Source organism: Esox lucius, chromosome 10 (assembly GCF_011004845.1).
Source record: "Esox lucius isolate fEsoLuc1 chromosome 10, fEsoLuc1.pri, whole genome shotgun sequence".
Taxonomy (NCBI): domain Eukaryota; kingdom Metazoa; phylum Chordata; class Actinopteri; order Esociformes; family Esocidae; genus Esox; species Esox lucius.
This window is the reverse complement of record NC_047578.1, coordinates 15,273,061-15,300,775: the sequence shown is the minus strand read 5'-3', so window position 1 is coordinate 15,300,775 and position 27,715 is coordinate 15,273,061. Positions and strand designations below refer to the sequence as shown.

Genomic DNA, 27,715 nt, shown 5'->3' with positions numbered 1-27,715 from the left:
CTACTCTGCCTCAACATATAAACTGGCCTAGCAAGATCCACTTCGCATTATACCATGAGAGATGAGTCAAATCCAAACCCCTGATCCGTACTCCGCGAAGACACAGGTGTGGGAAGGAACTTTCCCCGGGCAGCCCATTGATTGGCTGCCAGGCTGGCTGACGGACAGGCGTGAGAGGGATTCTCATTTAATAATTAAGACAATGAGCGCTGCATCATCATGTTCCCTTGACTCAACTCTTCTCAGCCAATGAGGCTGTTAGGGTGGTAATACCCTGGCCAGCAGTTCACTCTGGTATTAGGCAGATGACACAGCACGGCTCCTGGCCTGGGTCAGAACTCTTATTACGGACAAAGAGGCGGGCGGGTTGGATCGGTGCGCCTGGTTGCGCTAGTACGGTCGTGCTGCGGCCCTGTTTCCGTGAGCCCTGCTCGTGTCCAACCACCTGCACCGCTGATTAAACATTGTCTGGAATGTTTGAAAAAGGTTGCATTTCATGAATAAATACAAAAGCAGAGAGACAGATTGGAAAGGAGATTGGGGGAAAGAAAAAGGCCGTGTGTAAAAAGTGTGCAGGGAGTAGAGGGTTTTCTTTGTTCTTCTTTCAAGGGCATGAAGACATTAAATGATGAGGAGCTATGGGAAAGGGATACGAAATACTGCCTGTTAGAGCAGGAGCAGCCTTCTTTGAGATTTACTCATTTCAAATTGGCCACTGTTCTGAACAGATATAATGGCATTGCACACTTTTACCAAGTCCCTCTGATGAGAGTGGAAATCACACGGTGAAATTCTATTTGTCTTCTTGAGATGCTGAATTTTTCATAGGGACACAGCAAAGACTACAACGACAAATGTTCAGCTCCACTTAGGCTGTCTATATTTCAAAGACCTCCTGCTTTCTGCTGGCATGTCCTAAACCTTTTTAATTTTTTGACGACCCCGTCTATCCCCAAAGACAACAGGGGAAGAGGTCAGAGAGCCAAACAGACAAACAGAGACAGACATGAGTAGAAGAACGAGAACAGGAAGAGGTATTGTAGCGAGGAAGAGAGACGGGTAAAGTGAGAAAAAGGGCCACAAACCCAATAACAGCACCATAATATATTTCAGTCAAAGGTGAATGACTCTGACCAGTCCAAACAACAGCGGCTGGCAGCCGGGGCGGTGGAACAGGTCATGGTACAACACATAACCTGGAATATGCATACAAAGGAATACAGTCATGTCCAGGACACCTGTGTGATTACTTAGAACAACATGGAGACGAGAGTCCGACATCTGGAGGGGAAACTGACAAGTATTGCGACAACACATCACTGCATCAGAGGTGCGATGACTCTGGCCTTAACAAGGACGCCTCCGGTTGTGTAATGCAGCATATTAACATACTCTCTCCGCAGATTCCCCATCCAGTAAGTAGCCTAACACATTTGGAAGAGGATCAGTAAGTAAGCATTCTCCCTGTCTCTGTAACGAACAGGATCTTGCTGACAGACAGGAACTGGAGCCACACTGGAGGAGGATGTCTTGTCGATCTGAGACCTTCCTCCCCCGACTGTGATTGGTGGATCGATCAGTTAACTGTTCGGCATACAGGCACCTTTATAATGCTGATTGTAGCATATGAACGCATGACTTTGGCAGCCCGCTATCTCCTGAGGGAATATTAGAGAGCAAATTAAGTAACACTTTGAAAGCTTTGTACTTCATCATATGTAGGCTATGTGCTACATTCATTGGCATTCAGATAGCTAGTTGGATTAGACTGGAATTTCTAGAGAATTGTTCATGATTACACACAGCCTACACAGTCATTGTTTTCCCCTTTTATCTGTGGATTAATCGTTGGAGTAGAGAAACCCATGAGTTTGTATGATTCAGAATCAAAATTTTACAAATCTTGTGCAAAAAATTAAATATGCATTTCAGGTAAAACAAAACGCAGCAAAGCCTAATGTGCTAGAAACCGCAAGTCATCTCAATGTCTGTCAAATACATGTTTCAACCGGTCCCTACATTCATATAGTTGATTAACATCTGATTTATCTATCTGGCCTGCATGTCCCATTAATTTGTGCATGAATGCACAAGTAGAGGCCCACGCGCAGCCAGTCTAGTCTGCATGTTAGGCATGTATCATGTCATCCTTTAAATCTTTTTAAATCCATTAAACACAGGTTCATTCAGCAATTCATTATTAAACAAAATGCCTTTCTTCTCAAAAACTCCCTGTAACCGATAGGAGTAGTCTTTGGTATATAGGAACATATGTCATAGCTTTACAGAGAATCAGAATTCTAGCTACTCAGACTGACTCAGGCAGTGACTGGAAGAATGCATTGTGTTTTGGTCTGAAACCATCCAGTCAGTTCAGATGTGCCAGAGGTCCCAGAGCCTCAGTGTTTTCTTTGTCCCCTTCCATTCCTCTCACGAACGCCTCATTACAGACGGGATCTATTTTTAGCCCAATGTGATTGAAATAGTATCCTTAGGGAGCCTAGGGGCAGAGAAGACTGAACAGAGAACAAGAGAACGATCCAGAGAAGGCAGAGAGGATGGAGAGACGGGTGGGAGAGAGAGGAGGGAGGAGGCGAGAAAAGAGCAGGGAGAGGTCGGAGAGAGAAGGGGGAAGAAGAGGGAGAGAGAGGACACTGGGGTCGTAGAGTCTGTAAGGACGGAGAAGAGGAGGGAGGAACGAAGAGAGCAAGATCACTATGAGGATTTAGGATTTTATTAGCATTCCCATTAACCACGGGAAAACCAGCAGCTTATCATCCTGTTATGTAAAACATGACATAATACAGAACACTGATACGAGTACAGAGGTACATACATTTCAAATTGGAATATACAGTCACCCGGCAGTTCCTTGTTTCGTCTGAGCGGTCCTTGGGATTATGGACTTAGAGCATTGTTCCATAAACAGATTGCTCCAATCACAACACTCAGCTTTCGCAGGGCGCACAGTTGGAGGCAGAACACATCTGCCCTCGGTCAATCACACAGCTGTAACGGCGTTGATAAAATTGGCACGGTACGTTGACAGAGCGAGCTCAGCGCCCTGTGCCCCCCACCAGTGTCAATGAAGCACCTCACGGCCCGCAACACTCAGTTGAGAGTGCTCAAGGGGCTGTTAATGAAATCCTGAACAAGCCACCTACGAACGGAGTACGCAAAGGGCTGTTCACAAATAACACAATTTGACAATGTGTCCGGAATGGAGGAGAAAATCCACACAATATTGAACAGCATTCCAATCAAATTGAAAATAATGTGAAAACAACATTGTCAGCTCAATCGCCCTTTTATTCAGATTTTATGTTATAAATTATTCTCTCGTCTGCTCACAAAACCCTGAACAGTGTGCCAAAACTAAGATAAAATAACTACAGACTGAGATCTCGAAAACTTTTACAGAGTTTCTACATATGTGGTATGTTCCCATTATGGCGTAACTACATTAATCTCATCTGAGGTGGGAGTTGGTTTGCGCAGATTCTTTTGTTTTTAGGTCCCCAAAACACCATAAGCCATCAGGGGACTAATGCCCATATTATAAAAGTTCTGAACCTAAACCTGTGTTTTCATATTGACAGACCCTGGCAGAATTATACCATCATCTACCCTGCAAACAGATGGCATATTTACAGACACATACACATCTTGTTTGGGCATAGTAACACATTTTAAATGAATGCCAGCAAGACAACTAGACTACACAAATACATTCCATGAAAAACAACAGTGTGAAATAGTCCTGAAATAATTCTGGCCCAGCGCTGAAGTATGTTACCACCACAACACCTGGCTAGCAGAGGAGACTAGTCTGGCAGCAAAACACTTAATTCAGCCTCACTGATTTTTTTTTATATATCATACGTAGCTGATATGGCTAATTTGCTTAAAGAAATATGGTGTTTAATGATTCCTTGTGGATCTCTATAATTGTACAGGAACTCCAAGCTCTATGTAAAAGTAAGCTTAAGAACCAAAATAAGCAGTGAGTCCTAAGGCATGCCAAATGAGGAAGCTGAGGTAGGGCTACATGCACATCAGATGTTAAATCAGGTAAATTCTGAATAATTTATCTGGTCTGAATAAAAGGTAATTTGGAATGTATCTGGTCTGAATAAAAAGGATGGAGTTCACTGCCCAAATAAAACAATGCTGGCACATAAGAACTGGAATGTTGAATAGGGAAAACATTTGAAAAGGAAGAGATTGTCGTTGCCAAACTGAGACTCCTTGACAAAGATACAGTACAGTTTTGTTACCTGGCTATAGAACAGTTTTGTTACCTGGCTGCATCACACCTTGACCATAGCTTTTCCTCTAACTCATTTCTTAGGTAGCTCACACACAGGGCCTACCCATGCAGGCTGTGCACGGGTGAGTTCAAAAATGCGGCAACAGGCAATGTACTTATCATTCAGAATGCATGAGCAGAGCCCAGAAAAGTCGGAATCCCAAGAGGGCTCGATTTTCTCCTTACTTTCTCGTTATTCTATTGTAATTTCCACACAATATAAGGCTCCTGTAGCAAAACTCCAAGAGCTGCTGCAGTGACAGTGAGACATGGGAAAGGGATCTTGATGGAGAAAGAGAGAAGGGGCTCACCGTTGCTAGGGAGGGGACCACTGCACAAGTGGGAGAACACAGGGAATCAAAATACACGTTCCACAAGAGGGAACATCACAGTCTGATTGAGATCATGCAATAGAACCAAATACCTATACATGGCTGTGGGAATAATGCAGAAACATTTAAACCATTTTAAAAGGCATTAGTCATTGTACTCGCACATTCATTAAGCACGTATAATGAATGAAAGTATCGGAAATTAAAGGGGTTATCCCACATATTTCTATTATTAACATTCAGTATATTTTTAACACTGCATCAACTCTCAAATGGATTCAGGAGACTTGAAGACTTTCTGAGTGGGCTCCACATCAAAGTAATCCTTTTTGACATACTGCTGTTGAATCTAGAAAGTCACATGGGACCTGAGTTAGCTTTGCAGGTGTCCAATCATTCTGTGGGAATGACTAGAGTTGCTTATACTGTACATCAGGAAATCTCGCAATTTGTATCCCATTGTATATAGAAGGTCCATTTAGAGAAAATCAGGCGTGGTTTGTCCCTATATAGCTGTCTACCATTAGCTGCACCACTAAACCAAGTAACATTATGGTTATGTTCAGATGTACTTAGCGAGTACAGGTGATCCTGCTTCTGACCAGCCACTTCTCAGGTAACGGCGCAGTGGCTCAAACAATGCAGTTCTTGATCCTCACTTGTGGACTGTTTTCTCGAGCACATGCCACAGGTAATCAATGTCATTTTGGTCAGGGAGAGAAAAGCTTAATTCTCCAGTAAGTGAGACAATTTTGTGTGGATCTTGAGAAATAGCTTGGATCATTGATGACCCAGGTTTAGCCTCCTGGCGATACATTTCGCTGTAATATGTCCTGGTACTTGACAATTTCCAGGATGCCATTCATCCTAAACAGGTTCCCAGTATCTTTGGAAGCAAAAAAGCAGTTTAACATCACATATTTAGCAGCTCTGGTGTAAAATATGTGCAGCTCAGCTCTGGCCAAAAAGCATCAGAACATAGGAACTAATTCCAATTCCAAGTTCCAATGACATTTTTTTTGAGAGTAGAGGATTTCTTTCTTATTTATTTGAGGTTTTAGAGGCTAGTGACCCCAAGGTTCAATGAACTGTGATCCATAGAAATACAGGGTAAACTCACAATCTCTCCGCTTAGTCCCCGCTCCTGCACATTTTGCACTATTCTCAACAAAAAAAGGAAAATCATGAAGAATATAATTTTCTTTTTTTCGGAAAGAGCTGCTTGCAAGTGGCTCCATCAGCAGTATCTAGTGGGGTGATGAAGATAAACGTGGCTGCAGAGCTACAAAAGAGGCACCTCAGCTTGGACAGTCCTCAACCTGTTACCTGAGTCAGCGAGAGTCTTCCCATTAACTGTCACTTTTAATTCTATCTCTCTATCCCTTAATGTGCCTTCCTACCTGGCCTGTTGGCACAGAGAAGTGTACACAGACAGTATACCGTGCCCTCCAGGATTATTGGCAACCTATTCAAAAAAAGGAGTAGTGGAAGAAAAGTCATACTTGTTTATGAGCTTCATCTTCCACTCAAAAAATCATGAATCAAACCTTTAACAGAAAATGATTCAAAGGAAAAGTCCTCAAGAAATAATGATTTCATTCAATAATTGCCACAATCATTGGTAGCCCTCTATTTAGTATTTAGCACATCCTCCCTTTGCCAAGATAACAGGTCTAAGTCGTCTCCTATAGTGTTTGATGACATGGGAGAACACATAGGAAGGGTTTCAAGACCATTCCTCCATAGAGAAGCTCTCCAGATCCTTCAGAGGGCACCTTAGTTATGGACGGCACCGCAGTTATGGACGGCACCTTAGTTATGGACGGCACCTTAGTTATGGACGGCACCTTAGTTATGGACGGCACCTTAGTTATGGACGGCACCGCAGTTATGGACGGCACCGCAGTTATGGACGGCACCGCAGTTATGGACGGCACCGCAGTTATGGACGGCACCGCAGTTATGGATGGCACCGCAGTTATGGATGGCACTGCAGTTATGGATGGCACCGCAGTTATGGACGGCACCGCAGTTATGGAGTTCGAACTAGATTCACATTTGGTGAAATACCTGAGCATTTTGTCGGCAACCCGATCCAACACCTTAGATTCAATACAGAGTATGTTTGTTTGGTGCAATGCACACACACCCCCCCAGCAACAAGCACATCAGTAAAAAAAGAAAAGAAAAAAAGTAGTGTGGCTTATCTACTGTATACTGTGGAGTCCATTATGGATGGGCCTGGTATTACTCACCAGAAAGAGAGAGGCAGAGGGGAAAAGAGGGGGAGGAATAAACCGAGAGGAAATAAAGAGAGAGAAGATGAGAACATCATATTCTTCTCCTCTGTCTGCAAGGAGTTTGAGTGGAAAAAACCCGAACCAGAAGAGATGATGCAGTGTTCTCTGGACCCAGGGAGACAGGTATAACAAGCTGTGTACCTGGGAGGGAACAAGCCGGGCTCTTTCTAGTCTGGGAGACTCATTCTCCCACCCACTCCCACACCCACACACCTAACACCCACACACACACACACACCCACACACACACACACACCAAACACACACAGACACACACAGACACAGACCCCCTCAGTCTTAGACCAGAGGGCCTTCCTAATCATAGTGAGCCCTGTAGGACAACATACCATCACCACATCCCCCTATTCCCTCTCTCTTTCGCTGGATGTTTTTTTTTTCCTTCTCCCTCTTTCATTCATTTCTTTGTTCTCACCTCACTGTACAGAAAAAAATGTATATAAAGCTTTTATTTTAAATTATAACACAGACTCCTGTTCCATCTTCTGAGGCGTCTATCCCACTAGGAGGCGTGGCGTACAGCTGGCAGCAGTCAGAGGAATGTCAAAGCCAATGTTAAGGTGGACAGATTACAGCGGGGGGGGGGGGGGTATTATTGTTGGGACACTGCCACGCTCTGTCTCCCTACCTTCATCTCTTCATGGCTCTCAACAACCGGCTCATAAATGCACAGCTTGGGAACGTACAACAGGTTAACCGGTGCAGAACGCCGCCAAGTGGAGGAAGCCATCGAAATCAGACCATCTACAAGAGTAGGAGGGCGGGAGTGGAGTGGGTACAAGACCAACAGCAACCATGACAAGTGCACTTAATTCCACTGATCTGGACTCACCTGACCCCGGGTCCATTTCACATTATCTTTGCCACAGTAAAAAGAGCAAAGGACTTGTCTATTTCTGCTAGTCAGCTATGAAAGCACCTTCATTATGAGAAATGGCCTTTCAGGAGGAACAATGCAATCATTAAGTTCTGCATAGCCTCAGACTGCTCACAAAGGTTATCAAGGCTGTCACATGAATAGTGATGGGAAAGGAGAGAGATAAATAATTGGACCATTGGAAATAACATCTGTGGTTGTTGAAAACCCGTATGAGGAACATTTACAACATTGTGTGAAGTCTGGTCTCTACTGTACACGCTCATTAAAACCAATGCTTTATTCGCCATGAAAGGTTGCACTTCCCCATTCAACCCCCCAGTCAAAGTGTCAGAGTGTGTGTGTGTGTGTGTGTGTGTGTGTGTGTGTGTGTTTGCATGCATATCCTCAGACAAGCTTACAGGACACTGTATATTATATCCACTCAAAAGACCACAGACATGGCACATTTCTATCTTATGAGTATCTCATCCATTTCTCTCGGGATGTTCGAGATAGATAAACACAAACATCCTAATCAACATGTTTACAGTTGGAATTTTAGATGAAGCCTCCAGACGGAGCAGATGAAAATTGTAGAATGAGAAATGACTTGGATTTCCAGTATAAAAACAAAATACATTATAGAAAATGTGTGTGTGTGTGTGTGTATGTATATAAAAAGTCTACACACCCCTGCCAAAAATGCTAGGTTCTTGCGATGTAAAAGAATGAAAAGGATAAATCATGTCAGAACTCTTCCCACATTTAATATGACCTATAATGTGAACAATTCAATTGATAAACAAACTGAAATCTTCGAGGGGGAAAAATGAAAAATATAAACCTTACAATAACCTGGCTGCATATGTGTGCACACCCTCTTATAACTGGGGATGTGGCTGTGTTCTGAATTAACCAATCACATTCAAACTCATGCTAAATAGAAGTCATTACACACCTGCCATCATTTAAATTGACTGATTAATCACAAATAAAGTTCAGCTGTTCTTGTAGGATTTTCCTGACATTTTCTTAGTTGCATCACAGAGCAAAAGCCATGGTCCGTAGTGAGCTTCCAAAGCATGCATTAGATATACCATGGAACAGAGTGAAGACAGTAATCATCAAGTGGAGAAAATACGGCACAACAGAGACATTACCAAGTACTGGACGTCCCTCCAAAATTGATGAAAAGATGAGAATGAAACTGGTCAGGGAGGCTTCCAAGAGGCCTACAGCAACATTAAAGGAACTGCAAGAATTTCTGGCAAGTACTGACTGTGTGCTACATGTGACAATCGTCCGTATTCTTCAAATGAGTGGGCCATGGGGTAGGGTGGCAAGATGGAATATTTCTCTGATAAAGAAAAACATCCAAGCCCTGTTGAAGTTTGCAAAACAAACATCAAGTCCCCCAAAAGCACTTGGGAAAATGTGTTATGGCCTGATGAAACCAAGGTTGAACTTTTTGGCCATGATTCCAATAGGTATATTTGGCACAAAAATAACACTCCACATCACCCCAAAGAACACCATATCCACAGTGAAGCATGGTGGTGGCAGCACTATGTTTTTCTTCAGCTGGAACCGGGGCCACTCAGGGTGGAGGGAATTATGAAAAGTTCCAAATACCAGGCAATTTTGGCACAAATCTTTCAGGTGTCTGTTAGAAAGCTGAAGTTCACCTTTCAGCACGACAACGACCCAAAGCACACATCCAAATCCACAAAAGCATGGCTTCACCAGAAGAAGATTAACATTTTAGAATCGCCCAGCCAGAGCCCAGACCTGAATCCAATTGAACATCTGTGGGGTTATCTGAAGAGGGCTGTGCACAGGAGATGTCCTCGCAATCTGACAGATTTGGAGCGCTTTTGCAAAGAAGAGTGGGCAAATATTGCTACGTCAAGATGTGCCATGCTGATAGACTCCTACCCAAAAAGACTGAGTGCTGTAATAAAATCAAAAGGTGCTTCAACAAAGTTTAAGGGTCTGCACACTTATGCAACCAGGTTATTGTCTTACATTTTTTCTTTTTCCCCCTCAAAGATTTCAGTTTGTTTTTCAATTGAATTGTTCAAGTTATAGGTCACATTATAAGTGGAAAAAGTTCTGACAGGATTTATCTATGTCTCATTCTTTTACATCACAGAGTCAAACAGTCTGTGGTAGACAGCCTATCACTTAAATATTGCCACTGACAAGAGGAGAGTTTCCTAGTAAAATAGCAGCGGGCTGGACTCGTACCCACTGCAGGGGCACAGGTGCACTGGATGGGGCCTCAGATCCCTGGCCCCTCCCAGAACACAGACAAAAACTGCATGGGGACTTTATGGAAAACAACTTAGCAAGCAGCAATGAAATGACGAGGTGGATGTGTTGAAATGACGAGGTGGATGTGTTGAAATGACGAGGTGGATGTGTTGAAATGACAAGGTGGATGTGTTGAAATCACGACGTGGATGTGTTGAAATCACGACGTGGATGTGTTGAAATCACGACGTGGATGTGTTGAAATCACGACGTGGATATGTTGAAATCACGACGTGGATGTGTTGCTATGGGTTGTTTCTAAAGGCCTGGATATTTCCGGTAGCAAGATTAAACAGCAGGAGGTCGGCGACCACTTTGCTGAAACCCTTTTTGATGTGCTAGACACAGGGCCTGATTAATTCTGTGGTTTCGAAGGGCTGAAGCCCCGTGGCTTAAGACTGTAGGGGGTCCTTAAGGCATAGAAAGAGGAGAATGTGCTGTATCCTTTTTTATTTGAGATATATTGTATATAAATATGAACGTTTACAGTTAAATAACAATGTCTAAATGTGGCATACAGTGCCTTTCACCCCTGAGTAAAGATGGACCCTGGACCCCTGAGTAAAGATGGACCCTGGACCCCTGAGTAAAGATGGACCCTGGACCCCTGAGTAAAGATGGACCCTGGACCCCTGAGTAAAGATGGACCCTGGACCCCTGAGTAAAGATGGACCCTGGACCCCTGAGTAAAGATGGACCCTGGACCCCTGAGTAAAGATGACCAAAAAATACAGTAATATGGAAAAAGGTCATTGTTGTCATTGTCCATCATTACACATTGTTTGATTTTACACGTATGATAGGAGAGGATTCTTAGCCAGTAATTGTAAAACAATTCTCTAACACATGTAAACCAAATCTAATAGACGTCTCTTCTAATTATTCCCATTTTATTTCACTTTCATATGAATTATTTAGAACTCCCATCAGAATGTAAAGGTCAGAAACATGCACAAAAGAATGGAGATAAAAGGATGTTCACCTTCAGAAAATGGCTGTATAACAATAAAATAGCTACACACCTGAAATTACAAATATCCACTATTAGAGCATTAATAAGTTTAAATTGATTGGAGAAATGGTGAACCTGTATGGGACACTGTTTATTTTGCCCATACACACCGAAAGGGACGACGCATCGTGGACACACGGCTTAGCCGTGGTATATTGGCCATATATCACAAACCCCAAAGACAACTTATTGCTCTTCCGAAACCATTTGCCACAGCAATTACAGCAGGAAAAAGCGATGTGATGCATACCCGTGGTATACGTCTCATATACCACGGCAATCAGCCAATCGCCATTCAGGATTCCAACAACTAGGTTTCAAAGTATATATAATCCCCAAGGCCTATGATTCGTTAATCCGGCTCTGACTAAGGAGACTGTAGACAGTGGGAAGACATGGGCAGGTGGGACAAGCTGTCACACTGTCATTGAGACCACACTTCACAGATGACTAAGCATGCTACAGTACCAATGCCCTGGGTGAGTGTGTGGAGCTAACGCTACTCATTCAAACACCATGCGGAAATGAAGACCATGTCATTTATTCCAGAAAACTTTGATTTCCATTTACCGTCTCTGTAGTTCACATTATTCCGGTGTTTAGTTCAGTGCAAATGGGTTATTCTAAATTAAACATGAAACTAAAATATCTCCTGACTCCCACTGCCAAGCACAGAATATACTGAAAAATAGTACCACTATGCCATTTCATCTGAACGCAACTCTACACCTCTGGAGAGAATTAGCTACTTATTTTCTTAATACAGACAACAGTGGTCAAGAGGGAGGAGAATGTCTTCTCAGCCTAAACCGTGATGGCAAAACAGCAACGATTTAATGAACCAATCAGTTTCCTGTTTGTTTGTTAGCGTTTTGGTGCTATATTTTCTTTTTTTTGCCAGGGAGGCCGCAGCACACTGTCAAAGACAGACCAGGCTTCTGCATCTCAAACACATGAGCTACTATAGCTGGTCCTAATAACAAACAACACGCCTCCCACCCTGAGAGAAAAATGCATGCTGGAGACTGTCACAGTCGGGCTGGCAGGCAGACAGGCAGCCGTTATAAATATCTACTTCAGTAGGCTGGGATTGTGTGAGCAGAGCCGGTCTCATATTAGCACCAGGAGGGTTGGTAGAAGAAGAGTGTAGAGGGCTAAAAATAGCAACCAGCCGCGCTGTAAAACAGACCCACAGAGCCCCTGTCCTCTGTCCCCTGCCCAGCACCCCTCTGTTGTTCATTAAAGAATCAATATGTATCTTATAAATCCCTCTGTGTTTTTAGTGGTTGAAAATAACAAACATTATCTTGCTAATATGATGTTTTCCCGGTGCTTCCTTGGCCTTTGAAATGCCCAGTCTGATTTTGTGGGCGTCATTAGGTCAATTTCAAGTATTATTCCGACCTAAAAGGCCCAAGAGCTGGTAAACAAAAAAAGGCATCATGGTCATCATTATTAAGCAGGGGTGTTGTTCACCCTAAGTGTGGAAACAGGGTGAGAGAAATGGGAAAATGAAGAGGTTTATTGCACTGAGAACATGAACTACACCAGCTGGCCTAAAGCCATGTCTGAGAATGCCGAGCATGGTTCTCTTTACTCAGCCCTCTTTTGGGACAAACTCTCTCTCCCCCCTAAACTTGGAGCTCTCTCTCTTTCTCTCTCTCAGCTCAGGCCAAAAAAAGGCCACTCTCTTTCATTAAGAAAATGCTTACATCGAACTTTGAAAGAGAAAGGAGGGGGAATGGATTTATCAGTTCATGGAAAGGCAACGATTCGGCCAAGACAGTAGGAATGGAGCGGTCGGGGACAGAATGCCAGGTTATATTTTGATTGAATATCTTAATCATTATGGCTATACTTTGCTAGCCCTTGTATGCTCTGTTTGTTTGCAGCGAGTCTGTGGTTTTCAATATCTAAACTTTAACTATAACAGTTGACTTTATGGGGTTATAGTGCCACTATTTCCTTCAAGTTTATTCTTCCTAAATGTGTATCTTTATACAATAGATTTCTTCTTCCTCAAATTCAGTGACATCTAACTTAGGGAACAGTTGGCTGGAAAACAAGGCACATTACATCAGGCAGTAAAACCTCTGATGCTAAGGATAGATTTTGCAAGCTGTGAGTGTCAGGTGGTGCTTTAAACCCAACTGGCGCAAGAACACAAAAAGGGGAAATAATTCAGTAGAAATAAAGACTGGGAAATTGCAAGTCAACCGTGGTCTCTGTCCTTCAGAACCCTGAGGCAGCTGGGAAGACCAGAACACGGACAAAGATAACACCAAAAAGCTTTCCAATCAAGCACATTCTCCTCATCACCAAACTTTCCCTTAGTGTACAGACAAAGTCCTGCTCTACATTCTGTCAATACACCCACTAGAATAAGGGTTGATATACAATAATAAACTGTAAGGGGAGCATTAAAATCTTTTAGATTTGTTCCCAGATTCTGTTAAGTATCTTTCAAATTTTGTCCTGAGATTATTCTTAGGAGAACAACATTTTTTAATATTCATAACAAACAAATCAATTGGATGGTCTGAGTCTTGTAGGTCTGGACAAGTACCTGTTCTTGAATGTAATTCCCTACTATAGTGCATCTGGCCATTCAACAGTGCACCTGGTCTGCGATGACTCTTCAGTTTACCACTGCTGCTATAATAACCAATAATTACAAAAATATAATTATAATATAGTGCTGCCAGGTTAGCCTGCTGTTGTTTTGATAGGGTTTTGGGGAAAGATTGTGTCCACTAACTAAGTGAGTTCAGGGGTAACATGCTGAACACACATTGCCAGACATTTTGTTAGGTTGGGCTTTTTAAGCCAATAACGCCTAAACATGGTTGGATCTGTCAATGTTTTGTCGATTAGATAGTAGCTGGGAGCACGCAGTGTCTGATACCTGGGAGCTTTGTTCATGACAGCTTGCGGTTAACGCATTAAAACTACATTCGTGTTCAGAATTGTTTTACAACCTGCTTGGAAATGGGCTGCAAGCTACTAGTAACTCGTACAGTAATACCAGTAGCTCCAATCGACCTGTTGGAAAACCCTGAAATTGAGTATAAAGTACGAGTATGAATTAAAGGGTGCCCCCTCGCTCCTTCTCTCTCCACCCTCTGGTTTTTCATTGTATTTCAGATTGTTTATTCTGCCATGACTGGTCTACCAGGGTTTCATTTCATTTTTATATCCAACCCGTATCCTCTCAGCCTCCTTATTACAGTTGGACTAGCCTTGGAAAAAGAACAGGTGAAGACAGACTGAGCGTTCAGCTATACAAATCAAGACATTCCTGGTTTTGAAGATAGGGTGGCATAGGCTCAGAGGAGAGCTGAGTGTCTGTGGGCTTCAGCTAGCCGGGGCTCTCATTTAATAACCTAGCAGCTTGCACATAGGAAAGCAAACAACCAACCAACACACACACACACAGAACTGTCTCAAAAAGGCCTTTGTGCCATCTGCCTGCCAAGTAGCAGGAGCTAGATTCAGTAGTAGGGTTTAAATGAGTATGTCTTTTCTGGGTGCACACAGGCGCAAACACATACGCACACCTCAGCCATATAGAGAGCCAATCATAAAGACCAGTGGGATTATTCATTTCTCCTCTCCTGTCCCCTCCAGACATGTCAGGCAATTCTCTCTCTCGCAGATATCCCCATAGATTGAGCAGTGTCCAATTCACACTGTTCTCCATTCTTCTGTACCGGCACTCCTGTGTGTCACACTGAAATGGCAAGACGGTACACAACAGGCTATGTCTCCCACCACAACACCAACCTGCATCACACACCTCGCATCCGCTAGTAGCCCCGGTCTGCCCTCAGAGAGAAGACATCCCAACCACTAGTAGCCCCGGCCTGCCTTCATAGAGAATACATCCCAACCACTAGTAGCCCCGGCCTGCCCTCATAGAGAAGACATCCCAACCACTAGTAGCCCCCGCCTGCCCTCAGAGAGAAGACATCCCAACCACTAGTAGCCCCCGCCTGCCCTCAGAGAGAAGACATCCCAACCACTAGTAGCCCCGGCCTGCCCTCATAGAGAATACATCCCAACCACTAGTAGCCCCGGCCTGCCCTCATAGAGAATACATCCCAACCACTAGTAGCCCCGGCCTGCCCTCATAGAGAATACATCTCAAAGACCATCAGGACCACAGCACAGTTCATTGATCCCACATGAAAGTGTGAATCCTCTGGGAACAGAATAGAGTGTGTGAGACTTCCTTCAACCCGAGAGACGGTGTTTTCCACTGACAGTCAACACATCCACACATCTAATGTAGCGAGGAAATCATAATGGACAGGAAAGGTGAGCAAAGAGTCATTTGATGAGCATGTAGGGACACCAATAACTGTTGTTACACACACACAAAATGTAGTGTTTCACAGACACACCAGAATCCACATATCCCTGTGGCACTTCCAGGCAGACCTGGTGTGTGTTCACTAACCAGGGTGACATATGCAGATGTACAGAAGAGAGTAGAAATACCATAACGACACAGGGCAGGAATGTTCCACATGGCCCCTTCATGAGAAATATCAACGCTTCATACTGAACACGCTCTCAGGCAGATCCACACAGAGGTTCGGAAACTAAGACGGATTAACACAAACACACACACTCACGCTCACACACAGAGAGACAGACTGACTTTGGCAATGGCATATGGCAATGGCATATTGAACAGCACAGAGAAGGCAAGGAGAAAATATAGCACATGAAGTGGAAATATGGTATGGAAAACCATTGTTGACCCAATTATCCAGCAAGGTATTTCAACTGCATACAGCATGAATGCAGCTGAAAGTACAACAGAAAGTACATTTACTACAAGTCCCCGTAGGTTTCAGTTGTGGTTTTCTGTAAAGAATAGTGGGCAGACACCAGGATGAGTAATGTTCTGCACGGCCCGCACTAAAAAGGCTAGGCCAGCAAAGTAGAAATGTAGTAAGTCAAACTAAAAACAATGGTTCAGCAAAACAATGAGTCACACGCCTGTGGAAATATGAAACCCATTTTGTATAGTAGTAAACCTACGAAACTGACACACAAGGAAGGAATCGACTCTAGGTCCAGTCTAACCAACACGAGAAATCACATCAATTTGCGATCAATATTTTATGTCAGTTTAACCAGAATGTCAAAAATGTCAGAGTGGCGATTAGAAAAGCTATTTTCCCGCAATACACAAGTGAACACGAGCCTATGGACACGCGCGCACGCACATGCACGCACGCACATACATCAGCAGATTGGCTATGTGTAATGGTCTGGTTCTGGATTACCTGCAGAAGGCAGTTAAACTTTCAACACAACTTAATATGCAGAGACCGAGCCATCTGCCTATCACTTCTCTGGTGTTAACAAGCACGGCTGATGTACAGCTTGAGGATCACACTGGAGAGTTGGTGGGCCACGTTAGAGAGTGACTAATGAAAGTCATCCTCTGGTAAAGGTTGTCTAAGTAGAATGGGTTGTATGAAATGGCCAGGGGCGAGGCGATATGTTGATTAGGAGAGGGAATGGAAGTGTGTGTGTGTGTTTGTGTGTGTTACATCAATCCAGAGCAGACTGAGGTGAGTCACTATGGGGAGGGGTTCCTCCCCGCAGACAGAACTCAATGAACTCCTCGACACAAAAGCCCTACACAAACAAACACATCTTTCGCCCGAAGTCCCTCTGCTCTCTTTACCCCGGAGACAATGTGTTTCAGAGAGACACTCGGCTGAACTTAACGTGAACGTGCATACGCGCAAACCTGAGCTCCCCCCCACTGCCTTGTAAAACTAACATGACCACCACCATTTCCCTCCTCCCAGGCTAATATCAACCTGAAGCATCAGACAGCATCAGGCTGCCAAGCAGCAAGTCAACCAGGGAAGCAAGCGACCTAATCGAGATGAGAAAACAGCAAAAGAAAACAAACGGGGGAAAGGTGGAGGAATGTCGGCAGAGAGCCGGCCGTAGGTCCTACCTTGACGTGGTTGTAGTCCGTCTTGCTTGACTCGCTGCCGGGGGGCCTGGTCTCGGCCCGGGGTTTGAGGACCTGTCTCAGGGGGCTGGAGATGGGAAGGCCTGTCACGCTAATCCCATCTGGAACAGGAGAAGGAATGGCCGGTCAGAAAAAAAATAAAAACACCACAACCACAGTCGGCCCACACGGATTTAGCACTACTTCTAGAGCTGCCCTTCATACTCCCCCAGCCTGATGTGTTAGCGCATCAAAACACAGAAGGCTCAATCTCCCTGATCCCAAAGGATTTCTCGGTCGAGTCGGGGACAACACCTGTCTTCTTCATGCATGAGGACATTGATATGTACATTTATTTCGAGGACAGAATCACGGTTCATCCCCATCACTCCTGCTGACCAGCCCATTTATTCTTTATGCAGTTGCTGGCCAGGAACCACCCAATCAACCACCTTGAATCAGAGGAGCATCGGACAGCCATATCGGTATGCTGCGGTAATGGCTACCAAAGTGTTTACTACTTTGAGCTAGCTACTCTCCAGACTGCCAGGCTATCCCAATGTGTGACGTAGGCACTGAACACCCAGTCTCTCTGACGTTAGTGGGAACACATCTCTGTCTCCCAAGGGAATCGCTGGCTTAGCTATTGCAAAAATCTAGGCCACAACACACACGCACACAGTTGTGCGCGCTCTCACACACACACACACATTCACCTCGAGCTTACCCACATACAGAGAGAGAGAGAGAGAGAGAGAGAGAGACGGAGAGAAAAGAAAATGACAGAATTACACGTTCAAAAAGAAAAAGCCAGCTCGTTTTGGCTCTCTGTTCCTATTTGATAGAAAACCCTTCGAACACTTCTTACAGACACAGCTGCCATTTGTGATTAGCAGTCTGCAAACGGCTGTAAACGCGTCTTAGAGCAGTGCTGCTGATCTCAGATCAGGTTTGCATTTTAGATTATAAAGAATATGATTTCATGGAACAGGGACCTGATCCGAGATCACCACTCCTACTCTTGTGATTTACTTTGTGAATTCGAACGGAGCCAGTGAGCATCGCCGTGTCCTTTTCCCCTGAGTCCACCTCACAAGAACGGATTAGATGTGCATGTAGACTGAGGGAGGTGAGCTGGATAAGCAGGGACCACAAGACTTCAATAAACAGCATCTTTATTGACCACAGCCTCCATTCAGGACTCAGACTTGTTTCAGCCCGTTTCCAGACACACACTTGTGAAACGGAAACAGGGAGAAGGAGAGGAAGAAAGAGAGGGAAAAGAGAGGGGGAGAGAAAAAGCGCCACAAAGGGGAGGCAGGGAGAAAAAGCGGGACAGCACAGTAGGGTGACGTAGAGATTGACGACGGCATCGCTCAACATCCTCCCTCCTTCCTTGCCATCACTATCTGTCTCTCCCTGCATCTGACTCTCTCTATAATCTTTCCATCTCTCTCTCTCCATCCATCTCTACCCCCATCTGCCTCGTGGGAGTCTGTGACACTAAATATAAATCACTACAGATTATACTAGTGACAGTGAATTGATTTAATACAGAATGACCATCAACAAAATCATCTTCCACGAGAGATGAGGTAATGTGCATTTCTGCAATGTCACCTCTTAGCTCCACACAAAGTTGTGCCCCTGCTTTTCCTGGACGGTGAGGTAATTCAAGGCTATTCTTAGTTAAAGGGGGTCCGTGACTGTATGACTGATTGCATTGTAAACTGAAGAGCTTCTTCCAATATCCTGCTGGGGGGAAAGGAACATAAGGCTGGAAGACACAAACAACAAAAGCCCTGTTCTGTGGAGAGGCACAACACCTGATGGGCAGTCAGGTACTATGGGAGCAGTTAGCATATGACCTTCGACCACATTCAACATTTGTTTATTAAAAGCTTCAAATAGATAGACAAAACAATTCCCTCAGTATGCAAGGGGAAAGAGGGACAGTATTCATAAGACAGCTCCAGGAGAAAGAAGAAGGGAAAGAGAGAAAATAAATGAATCTGTTGATATTAACTATATCAGTCAAATGGATCCCAGGTGAGACCCTGACAGATCATCAGACAATGAGAGGAAAAAAACAAAGAAATGTCTCTTGAAATCCTACACTTTTGGCTGTCATTATTACAACATCAAACATCCAAATTATAAGAGAGGTTCTTTCAGATGGAGAGAGAGAGCAGTGGAAACAGAGAGAGAAATGGGAGGGGTGAGGTAATGTGTGAGGCAGGATGGATTTAAAGCATTAAAGATAGAACCAGATGATCCACACGCACAAATAGAGCAAATACACTCATTGTTTTACTCTCAATCCCCCTCAGTCCCTTACCCACAACTGCTCAAATTGCTATTACCATTTATATTGTGAATTGACAAAGTGAACAATGCATCTGGAAATAAGTCTTCTGTCCTCCATTGTATTGTTATTCTACATCTATGAAAGCTATTAAGAATGTGCTATGTATGTCTTTTGAGCACTACTTACGAACACTTCATTTGGGAATCTTTTTGACAGACAGCATTCCCAAAGATATTCACTTTGGACATATGTAAAATGCAAATAAATACAGAATGCAATGATGTGCAAATCCCTCATCCCGATATTTAATTGAAAATAGTACAAAGACAAAATAACACAAGTTGAAACTGAGAAATAAATGCCCATTTGGCCCAGTTAGAATTCTATGCCAGCAACACTTTTCAAAAATGTTGGGACAGGGGAATGTTTATCACTGTTGCCTCACCTTCTTTTAACAACTCTGTAAGCGTTTGGGAACTGAGGAGACCAATTGCTGTAGTTCTGAAAGTTAAATGTTTTTCCATTCTTGCTTGATATAGGATTTCAGCTGCTCAACAATTCGGGGTCTCCTTTGTTGTATTTGTCATTTGATAATGCACCAAATGTTTTCAATGAGTGTCACGTCTGGACTGCAGGCAGGCCAGTTTAGCACCCAGACTATTTTAATATTGAGCTATGATGTTGTAATACAAGAATGGGGTTTGGTATTGTCTTGTCTGGACACACCTTCTCATTCAATGCGTTTCCTTTATTTTCATGATTATTTACATTGTAGATTCTCACTGAAGGCATCAAAACTATGAATGAACACATGTGGAATTATGTACTTAACAAAAAAGTGTGAAATAACTGAAAATTCTAGTTTCTTAAAAATAGCCACCCTTTGCTCTGATTACTGCTTTGCACACTCTTGGCATTCTCTTGATGAGCTTCAAGAGGTAGTCACCTGAAATGGTTTTCCAACAGTCTTGAAGGAGTTCCCAGAGATGCTTAGCACTTGTTGGCCTTTTTGCCTTCACTCTGCGGTCCAGCTCACTCCAAACCATCTCGATTGGGTTCAGGTCCGGTGACTGTGGAGGCCAGGTCATCTGGCGCAGCACTCCATCACTCTCCTACTTGGTCAAATAGTCCTTACACAGCCTGGAGGTGTGTTTGGGGTCATTGTGGTCACTGTTGAAAAATAAATGATGGTCCAACTAAACGCAAACCGGATGGGATGGCATGTCGCTGCAGGATGCTGTGGTAGCCATGCTGGTTCAGTATGCCTTCAATTTTGAATAAATCCCCAACAGTGTCACCTGCAAAGCACCCCCACACCATCACGTGTGTTCACGGTGAGAACCAGGCATGTAGAATCCATCCGTTTACCTTTTCTGCGTCGCATAAAGACATGGCGGTTGGAACCAAAGATCTCAAATTTGGACTCATCAGACCAAAGCACAGATTTCCACTGGTCTAATGTCCATTCCTTGTGTTTCTTGGCCCAAACAAATCTCTTCTGCTTGTTGCCTCTCCTTAGCAGTGGTTTCCTAGCAGCTACTTGACCATGAAGGCCTGAATCGTCTCCTCTTAACAGTTGTTCTAGAGACGTGTCTGCTGCTAGAACTCTGTGTGGCATTCAGCTGGTCTCTAATCTGAGCTGCTGTTAACCTGCGATTTCTGAGGCTGGTGACTCAGATTAACATATCCTCAGCAGCAGAGGTGACTCTTGGTCTTCCTTTCCTGGGGCGGTCCTCATGTGAGCCAGTTTCGTTGTAGCGCTTGATGGTTTTTGCGACAGCACTTGGGGACACATTCAAAGTTCTCGCAATTTTCCGGACTGACTGACCTTCATTTGTTAAAGTAATGATGGCCACTCGTTTCTGTTAACTTAGCTGATTGGTTCTTGCCATAATATGAATTCTAACAGTTGTCCAATAGGGCTGTCGGCTGTGTTTCAACCTGACTTCTGCACAACACAACTGATGGTCCCAACCCAATTAATAAGGGAAATAATTCCCTGACAAGGCACACCTGTGAAGTGAAAACCATTTCAGTTGACTACCTCATGAAGCTCATTGAGAGAACACCAAGGGTTGGCAGCGCTGTCAAAAACGCAAAGGGTGGCTACTTTGAGGAATCTAAAATATAAGACGTTTTCAGTTATTTCACACTTTTTTGTTAAGTACATAATTCCATATGTGTTCATTCATAGTTTTGATGCCTTCAGTGAGAATCTACAATGTAAATAGTCATGAAAATGAAGAAAATGCATTGAATGAGAAGGTGTGTCCAAACTTTTGGCCTGTACTGTATGTGTTGTATCAAAACCTGTATATATTTTTCAGCATTAATGGTGCCTTCACAGATGTGCAACTCACTCAGCATACAGAGAATTCGCTGGATTCTCTGAATCTTTTAATTATATTATGTACCATATGGGATGAGATCCCCAAACTTTTGGCAATTTTACATTGAGAAATATTGTTCTTAAATTGTTGCACTAATTGCCTGTGCAATCTTTCACAGAGTAGTGAACTCCTCCCCTCCTCCTCCCCCTTTCTTCTCTGGAAAGCTCTGTTTATACCCAATCAAGTTACTGACCTGTTGCCAATTAACCTAATTAGTTATGAGATGTTCCACCATGATTTTTTCTTCAGCATTACACTAGTTATGAGATGTTCCACCATGATTTTTTCTTCAGGATTACACAACTTTTCCAGTCTCATGTTGCCTCTATCCCAGCATTTTTGACATGTGTTGCTGCCATCAAAATCAAAGTAGACATACATTTTTCCAGAAACGATAACATTTGTCAGTTTCAATATTTGATATGTTGTCATTGTACTATTGTCTTTTGAATAAAGGGTTCAGATTATGTGCAATCATTGCGTTCTGTTTTTCTTTCACAATTTTTTTAGATAATGGTCTCAAACATTTCAGTGTCCCAAAATTACAAGAGGTTTATTACAGTTTCACTAAAGAATTGGTCATAATAATTCATAATTAGCCCATAATTGGGTTCATTCGACTGACCAAAATACCGTTCTGATTTCAAAAGCACTTTAAAAGGTGTCTGCACTCTACTGACTTAGCTAATACAGAAAGTGAAAAACACTGGGCTGAATAAAAGAGACTCACTGAGCTGTTGCCTCTCTGACCTCATCCTCTGGAACCGAAAAGAAAACTGATACGTGATCACGATGGCATTAAAACGAAGTATGCAAGCTTCATGATGGTGGCACGTCAGTATATTACAGGAATTTTTATGAAAAGTTCCACATTATGTACTTTCTCAAGCGATTCACTTTTCCAGTGGACCCCATGGGCAATGGCTAAATAACACTAAATAATATAAAGGCACAGTGAAAGAAGCCGAAAACTGCAAAGTAACACAAATGCTTTGCCAGAAGCAGAAAAGTCTTAGTGTGCCTATACTAAGGACAAACAACAAACCAATCTACTCCAAAATGAAATGGGAGTTATTCCATTGCCTGACAGATGTTCTAACTGTGTTTTTTGGGCAAAGCACAGAACAACAAGAAGTCAGGGAAGCAGAAATCTAAATATGGGTGGCCAGGCTAAGTTGGAATGATGTCTAATACTGATTAAATGAAGGCATATAGTAATGGAATAAAAATTATATTATGATACATGATACCTTCAAGTTACCTAACATTCCCTAAGACACATAAGCAATTAGGGCTGCACTTCTGAAAACCAAGACCGGATATGTGGCAAATATACAGCTCATAACTGCCCAGAAACTGAACTTAAAGTGTACAGAATCAAATATAACATTAAACACCAAACTGAATACACTGTTTGTAATAGTCCATAATGTGGGAGAACAGGGGAGAAGGGGGAGGAGGAGTGGATTGGCAAGGTGAAGCAAACAATGCGTAATTATGTAATCACTGAATGCAAATGAAGAGTAGGGCGTGCCATTTTATTGTATTTATCTATGTAATTATAATCACAAAACAGTTTGTCACCAATATGAATCCAGGCAGTCTTATCAGCCAGCTACAGCTTGAGTATGAAGTGAGCGCCTGCGCAATTCACAATTGCCAGAACCAAGACGAATGAAAACAGTGTTAGTATTACCACAAGATCTGAACTAAAACTACTCACACTACAGGAAAAAAATGGATGGTGACATTTCCAACGATTATTCTGCTGATTCTGAGCCTCTGCCTGCACCCACACATCCCAGGCCTAAGCGTAAAAAACTGACTGAGGCACATGGAACAGATGCCGGCGCCCCCTCCATATCGCAAGCCAGAAATTACAGAGGGAAGGATGACATTGTTCGGAGAAAACCAGAGACATTGATCCACAGTAACCAAACAAAAAGGTATGTCACATCACATAGCTAAAACATTAACAGAAAGTTATCTGTCCCCTTTTGGATTTTATCAGTTTATACAGAACGTGAGTGAACAGATACTGTAAGATGTGTATACTTCACATATTTAAATAACTAAGTCATGTGACACCCAATGCTGCAGTGTAAATAACACTCAATAACTGTCTGAGCTACCATTCACTGAAATTACTGCCAGGATACTTTCCAGTAGGTCCTGATCAGACCCCGAAAACTCAGTTGAAGAATTCTGGCCAACTCCTCCAGGTCTAACTGCTTAAACTCAGCGACCTTTATTGGTTGAACAATATGGGTCCCAAAATGACTGACAAAAAAAACAAAACACTGAAAAGCACCTAATATCAAAGGTTAAGCATGATGGTGGTACTGCAGTATGAAAGGCAGCCCTATTCTTCAGGATTCAACTCCCCGTTACTCCCTCAAGCTAGCTGGGCCAAAAAAATGTATAGCTGATGAAAGCAACCAATGTTCTCCCTCCAAAAAAGGTAAAAATTACCTAATCTTTTTCAGTTTGATCACTAGCAAGGTGTCACGTCATCATCTCAAAGTTGCTCAATCATAAGGTATCCGTTGATGGTTGTTGTTGGACCCAGTCTGTTCAAGCAACGCACAAGTATAAAAGGCAAATAAGCTGCAATAACAACATAGCTTTTGCTTGGGGCATCAAGTGAAGTTGGTCAGCTTGTTTAAGACCTGAAACAAGCAGGTTAAGCTCAAATGCCCACAAATGTTGCTGAGTTATATCGGTTCTGCGTGGAAAAGTGGGAGAATATTATTCCAAATTAATACTAAAGACTGATAATCAAATACAGGAAGTTTCAACATGGCCTAACACAGAGCTTATTTTGACTACAACATCTGTTGTAGAAATGACACTTGCTTATCTGTTTCAGTTCATGGAGCAGGAAGTACTTACAGAACCAAACTTGCTAAGTCACTGCTCAGTTTACTCTAACACATATTGAGACATTGTCTTTAGACCAATAGTCATGGGAAGTATTTGATGGAAAGGCATCCCCACATTACCTCAGAAGGATATTGATTAATGTTATTGCACATGTCTAACCAGTGATCTTATTACAAATTCTATTGTTAAACTAAGCAAATATTATTCAACTCTTTAGAAATAGTTTACCTGTTAATAACCTTGATAATGCCAAGGTCCAAAGGTGACCTTGATAATGCAACTACATACAATCGACTAAACAGACAATACCTGTTTTAAAATAATTTTGATCTAATGATTTAACTGACTAATTTTACAAAAAGTGCCTTTTTTGTTATTCCTCGGCTCAAAGCTTATATAGAATAAAATGAAATGGCTTATTTAATTACATAGTAATACCTATGCAATGACTATGTTCTTACAATTACTACTGTGTTAGTTAGTAATTGTATGAGTTATAGCCATTAGGGTCACATACTATAGGCTAACCTGTTAGCGAAGGTTACAAATCTGACAGCACCATGTCTGCCACACTGTCCCTGCGTAATACTTTTCCAAATGCATCACACTGGCTGTATTAATTCCATTTAATGACGTTGTTGTACGCTGACATTTTAGCATCCACAGGCTAATGGGTTTACGGTGTCTGCTGTGCTCTTCCCTGCTGTTCACCCCGCTAGGACAAACAAACACTAGTCACTGGCATTTACTGACATGGGGAGGACGACCAGAGGACTGGCTAAAGACGTCAGAACACGCCACAGTACTGTAGACTAAATATGCTACTTAGCATACACTTTCATCCAAAGCCAATTACAACAGAAGGATTGCATATATATTAAATGCATTTTTAAAAGGTCTACGTGATCCCTTTGGGAACTTAACTAGCACATTCTTAGAAGGCACATAGGAACACAGACGGACAAACAAGCAGACAGACAAACAGAAAGGCCAATAGTATTCCATGCATGCCAGGCCCAGACATACTGTCATTTCGCATGATCCTCACCACCATTTAAACCAATCACGTCTCTAGTAAGTCACAACCTATTATTCTGTGTGTGATGACATCACTGACATAGAGTGATGTCACTCTATGGGAGTGAATTAGGTTCTGTCTTCGACCCGGCCTGGTTAGTACATCAATGTGTGTATGTGAGCGCACATGTGGTGTGGTCTGGAGCCGGACTCAAGGAAAGGGATAAACTGACGTATGGATAAATCAATTAATAAACCTCTGGGCTCCTCTTAAAATCTCTGTTATCTATGGCCATCTGTGTCATCAACCTTTCCTCTCATTCAAACCAAAAAAACTAGGGAAGGACATTTTGTGCCGTACAGCAAAACTGACTGAAGATCACAAATTAAGGGATGATTTGCAAGGTCATATTGACAAATAGAGTAAGCATAGCTATTAAGCCCACATAACCTTTAAGTCCACTTCTGTCATTGGATTCAAATCAAAAAGAGGGAAAATGTTTTTGAGATATTTGATGTCTGTACCGCTATAATTACTTTTTTATTTTAAGCCATTCAGAATTGCCATTAATAAGTTATAGATGTCCAAGGGCCACTATTTTCTGTCAGTCAATTTAGAAGCTGCAGAAAAACATTGGTAATGGTGAAGATATTTATATATATATATATATGGTATATATAATGTTTGCTTATAAATTACATTTAATTGAATACTTTTAATACTAAGTAAAAGAAAACTGAGTTTTTCTCTTTGCTCTTTGCTTTGGAATAATTGGGCAGTATGTATGAGTAACATAGGTTTTGGTGTGGTTAATAGGTTTGCCAGCCGTAGATTGCAGGCAATCAATGTGACCAGGACTTATTTGACGGTATATTTTAGTCACGGTTTGGAGCTATGTAAGGTGAAGGGAGATAAATCACTCCACGCTGTCAATCATCCAAATAATCGCCCGTTTTTTATGTGTTTATCTGCACAATCATTTCCAAGTACCGTTCTCCAACCCCTCACACTTCAAGGAATTATTTCAAGCGCTTTTCATAGTATGGCAATCAGATGAAAGAGTCACTCACATGATGGCAAGACACATAGCTGATATGATATAAATGCAGTCAGAGAGGGAGAGAAGGATGAATACAGAGAGGGGACAGGAACCTGGCTCATCTGTGGTTCATCATCTTTTCATTTGATATCTCTCTGTTTAATCTCCAGTAGTGGAGCGGAGTAGCATACAGATCTCAACGCTTCTGACGCACTGCTGCAATCTGCCAATTATCCTCCAGGAAGAAGATGGAGGGACAGAATGCCAGAAAGCGAGAGAGAGAGAGAGCAATGGAGATAGAGATAGAGAGCCACTGGGTTTTGATGCTTATCGCTGAGCCAAATGTACAGCTCTGAGGTGAAACATTAATTCAGTTCCCACCCAGGACCAATGGCCTAACTCAGGCCCGGCTAGAGTCACTGAGTGGAAATGGCTCAAAACCATTTCTGAGGTGTTATCACTGAAGACTGACAGGGAAACCATCCAATTATATCAGATACGTCCCGAGACGCCCCGATGTCATTGTGAAACGCTCAGTCTGATCCTGTGGGAGGCTGAAGATATTGGCTGATCAGGATGAACCCAGCAGCTTAGCCAGATTATCAAACATTGTTTTTTTTTTACATTTAGATCAATTTGTGACATCGGGCCAAATGTTCCCTGCCACCTAAAAAGGCAAAAATTCCGCAAACAGCTCATACTCATAAAGCCCTTAGTCACCCTTTGCAATAGGCCAGATTAAGACCTCACAGTGTTCAAACATCATGAGGGAAATCCTTTTTTTTTGCCTTTAAGTCATTTTAAGCCACATTGGACATGCTGTGGTTTCTCTTTCAAAAACCTTCAGTGAATTCACATTCCAAACATCAGGCATATTAGCATGCAACACCCGGTTTGTGAAAGCATCAACATTTCCAACTTTAATTAGCAAAGGTGCAATACTTATTGCTC

At 42.7% G+C, this 27,715-nt stretch overlaps 1 protein-coding gene across 1 annotated transcript in view; it reads right to left on the bottom strand.

Moving 5' to 3' along the window:
- The window catches only part of trappc9 (trafficking protein particle complex 9), a 221,208-nt gene that overhangs the window by 102,568 nt on the left and 90,925 nt on the right, over positions 1 to 27,715 (bottom strand). Inside the window, 1 exon segment of the mRNA XM_034294766.1 lies at positions 17,130 to 17,248. Coding sequence (XP_034150657.1) covers positions 17,130 to 17,248 — 119 coding nt within the window.